General features: G+C 27.9%; 1 protein-coding gene across 5 annotated transcripts in view; it reads right to left on the reverse strand.

Moving 5' to 3' along the window:
* Positions 1-3,609, reverse strand: part of LOC108575350 (serine incorporator 1) — a 5,426-nt gene extending 1,817 nt beyond the window's left edge. For 2 of the 5 annotated variants that reach the window (XM_017938119.1, XM_017938118.1), the window contains exons 1-10: positions 3,427-3,609; positions 2,722-2,886; positions 2,456-2,640; positions 2,178-2,387; positions 2,014-2,098; positions 1,745-1,928; positions 1,461-1,661; positions 1,218-1,256; positions 438-600; positions 184-356 (exon numbers count right to left, since the gene is read on the reverse strand). In XM_017938119.1, the coding sequence (XP_017793608.1) occupies positions 218-356; positions 438-600; positions 1,218-1,256; positions 1,461-1,661; positions 1,745-1,928; positions 2,014-2,098; positions 2,178-2,387; positions 2,456-2,640; positions 2,722-2,886; positions 3,427-3,453 (1,398 nt within the window). In that variant the 5' untranslated portion in view covers positions 3,454-3,609 and the 3' untranslated portion in view covers positions 184-217. Of the gene's footprint in view, positions 1-183; positions 357-437; positions 601-1,217; positions 1,257-1,460; positions 1,662-1,744; positions 1,929-2,013; positions 2,099-2,177; positions 2,388-2,455; positions 2,641-2,721; positions 2,887-3,426 lie in introns of those variants that run through there. The other 3 variants (XM_017938120.1, XM_017938121.1, XM_017938122.1) reach the window with 3 other exon arrangements.
* Between the last annotated feature and the right edge of the window lie 261 nt (positions 3,610-3,870).

The raw sequence follows: 3,870 nt of genomic DNA on the forward strand, positions 1-3,870 counted from the left end.
ATGTATGATTTTGAAAGGTATATCATAACTGTATTTGTGGTAATTTAATTATGTAATCAATTTTTCCATAAATGTGTATCGTATGAATTCGACATCTCTGCGGAAGCTCATAAAATATAATAAAACTTATATGTAAAAAAATGTTTTAATAATAATCATTCTGTATTATATGACTTTTTATACCTGCTAATTATCTTCCAAGTTGAAAGTTGTGTATTTAAGAAAACTCTCGATTTGTTAATACTGCAGGAGCAATCAGTGTCCAAACATACAGACCTAAACACATCCAGGAAGATATAATTTTTACCCACATTGAAGCAGCATTAGAGTTCAAGGTATCCAAATTGGAGTTTGGTCTATAAAAATAATGTAATTTATATGTAAAAAGAAAAAATTATGTAATTTTATCGGAAATAAATAATAATGTAAATACTTACTGATACCAATTGGTAAGAGTCATCATAACATATAAAGTGGCAAGAGCAAACATCAGATGGAAGAAACTCCAATTGTAAGCAACTGTGTTCTCTTCATTGTCCCAAACTTTAGCCTCATTTCCAGGTTCTGAATCAGGATTGCGACCTTCTACCGGAGTATAATCTGGTTACATTTAGGAAAAGGAAACATAACTTGAAAGAAAATATACATCTACAGTACAGTTATTGATTTTCCAAATGTCCCTGCTATTGTTAAAAATTACAATTCACAAATGTTATTGCATACACATTAAATTTGTTTCAAACTGTGTGTATGTAATAAGAAAAAAGTTTTAAATAGAACAGCATCACATGTTTTAAGGAATAAAAGCTACAAAAAAAGTTTTTTAATGTAACGTAAAAATTAATTTTAGTTACGAAATACTTATAATACTGTAATAATTAGAAATACTATAATTAGTTTGGAAAGTGCAAAATAAAACGTAAAATGAGAAAAGATAATAACGTAAAACAGTGAAAGCAGGCACACGCTAACTACTAAGCAAATATCAATTGTAATAGAAACTATGTATATTATACATGTACTTGCAAAATTGCTTTAAAAAAATAAATACTGTAGGAGATATTTGTACTAAAATTTGATAACCGAATTTATGCAAATGTATGACTATAAAATGTTTAATACATACAATGTGATGCTATATTTTTCAATGATAAAAGTAAACAAAAAATAAATATACTGAATTTAAGTTCTATTTTAACTGAATAGTGTGTGCCTACCTTCATGGTCGATAAGACTCTGGTCTCCTGCATTTCTGACTGTATGAAGAAAGTGCATTTTATTAAAGCAATTTTAACCAGTTATTAGTGTATATTTAAAAGTCAGTTGTTAAAGCTACAAATGAATGTGTTTATAATTTCATATACGTTTTATGAACAATTATAATTATGTTTCATTATTATTTAACTTGAATACTAGAAAGCAAACATCAATAATACAAATGTGTAACCACTTTTACATACCAGCTCCATTATCCTCGACCAATACTTTGTCAGAAAATGTAAGTTTTGATGACTCGGATGCAGTACGTAAAGAACTATACAGTACGCAGCTGAACCAGATAATTAAACCAATAATGCTTTCTTTATCAAAAGCAACTCGATTTCGAGCAGCAGGATCATTGCCAGAAATTATTTCGAAGAATCCAGGATTGCACTCATGATCTATGAATAATATAAAATACAGTTGCTATATAAAAAAATAACCCATTATTAATATTCTATGTTTATACATTTAGAGCATATACCTGGGCTATTTGAAATTCCACTCCAAGTTAAATAAACAACATACAAGGAAACAACAGATGATTGAAGAAGACCAGATCGTGGTTGATATTCTTGTATTTGTGGAAGAGTTGATATAATACTAGCAATTATACACAAGATTAGGTTGAAAGATATGAAAAATTTGTTCAATCCACAACTATTTGCCTATAATAAAAAACAATACAAAACAAAAATGAATTTAAAGAGTAAGTGTTGATAAAAATCATAACTATGTTATACAAATACTTACATGTGTAAAGTATATGAAAAGTAAAACAATTCCGGTAATAGAAACAGCATAATTAAACAATGTAGCTCCCAAAAGTGCAACATACCTAAAAGATATTTAGTTATACAAACTTATTTTATTTTTTATTGTAACTTAGTTACAATTAAATACATAATTACACATACCATCCTTTTGATTCAGTCTCATTATAATTGGTGACCCAAACCTCTGCCCATGAATGGGCAAAATCAACAATAAGGATTAATTGAATAATAACAAAAAGAAAACCACCTATCATTCCAAAATACATCCATGTTATTCCAAATGATTTTTCAGGTATGAAAAATGCACCAATAATTCCACCAATTATTAAAAGATATTTAATGGCCCAGAATCTAAACATATGAATCATATTAAAAACAGTTATTAGTAATGTATCACATAATGCATTATTTTACCATACCCATTTTGTATAGGTGCTCGAGGATCTTTGGAGCTTCTTACTCTTATCATCATGACTGACATCAAAAAGAAATATAGAGCTATAATAAAACATATTCTATATACTGCTAAATATCCAACAGCAGATTCACAATCAACAGTGAATTTTGATGGAACATAATTTGTACTGTTGGTACAGAATGGTACCTAGAAATATGAGAATAACATGTGCATAAACAAATGTATCTCTTTTTATACTCGTCATAATTTTATATTTCAAAATCTTACCTTCTTAAGTGCATCCTGTAAACCAGGTGCTAATGTAATGCAGGCAGCTATTGTTCCTAGCATTAATAACATTGCATACATAATACGAGTACTTGTGCTGTTGCGACATGTTGGACATTGGGAGCAACAGAAGCTACAAGCTGTGCTCCCACAAAGGCAAGCAAGCTATACAACAAAATATTCAAATCAATATGAATTATATAATGATATACGTATTAAACGTTTGTTTTTTCTATGTTACATTTTCTTTATTTATGTTAAAATAGAAATTAACATGTATAATTATATTTTTGTTCTACAACTTTTATTTAAATTGAACTTTAAATAAAAAATATTCTTAATTTTTATTACAATTAAATAGTCAATTTTTCTTTTTAACCTTGCATCAGGAAAGTATTATTTGATGAGCATAACGATTTTATTTGATACAACAAAATATTTTTGCAATCTTTCTTTAACATCTTTAAATATCAATATAATGTTTAATGAAATGATAAAAGCCATAATTAAGTTGCGATGATTCACCGGACTTTCCCCGAATAGTGATTTGTTACATAAAAAATAGTATTACTTTAAAAACAAGAAAAAGAATGAGGAAGTTACCGAATTAAATTCTTCAAAGTATGTAGAGAATTAATAAACACTGTTTGATGATGCTTTCAGAAAAAAAGAATATGGATGTTATTTACAATTTAATCTTTTTACCTGCGCTGTAGAACAAATAAGACCCATTATGACTTTTCAATTCCGTTCAATTTATTGAACGATATATACACATGAATGATTTATCCTGATGTTAATTGTGAGATATCGCAGGCTATTTTAAGGGACAAACAACAATGTAAGCCACCACAACAAAATTTTCACAATAACAATGGCGTCCTGACAGATGACCACAGCCAACTTCTCAATATCAGCTGACTCGAACGTCACATCCGTTTGCTAGTGACAAAATATAACTGTAGATTCTTTTACTGTTAGAACTTTTTTTAAAACTACATTATCTTGTTTTCTATAAACATTTTAGTACTTATATTATTTAAATAACATTACGCTTTTAAAATAGCTACTTATTTTTAAGGGATACCATTATTTGTTAAGAGAAGATAGATATTTATAAAAATACAAGTTTTTATAACTGAATTTATC

The sequence above is a fragment of the Habropoda laboriosa genome, unplaced genomic scaffold, assembly GCF_001263275.1.
Source record: "Habropoda laboriosa isolate 0110345459 unplaced genomic scaffold, ASM126327v1 scaffold143, whole genome shotgun sequence".
NCBI classification, from domain to species: domain Eukaryota; kingdom Metazoa; phylum Arthropoda; class Insecta; order Hymenoptera; family Apidae; genus Habropoda; species Habropoda laboriosa.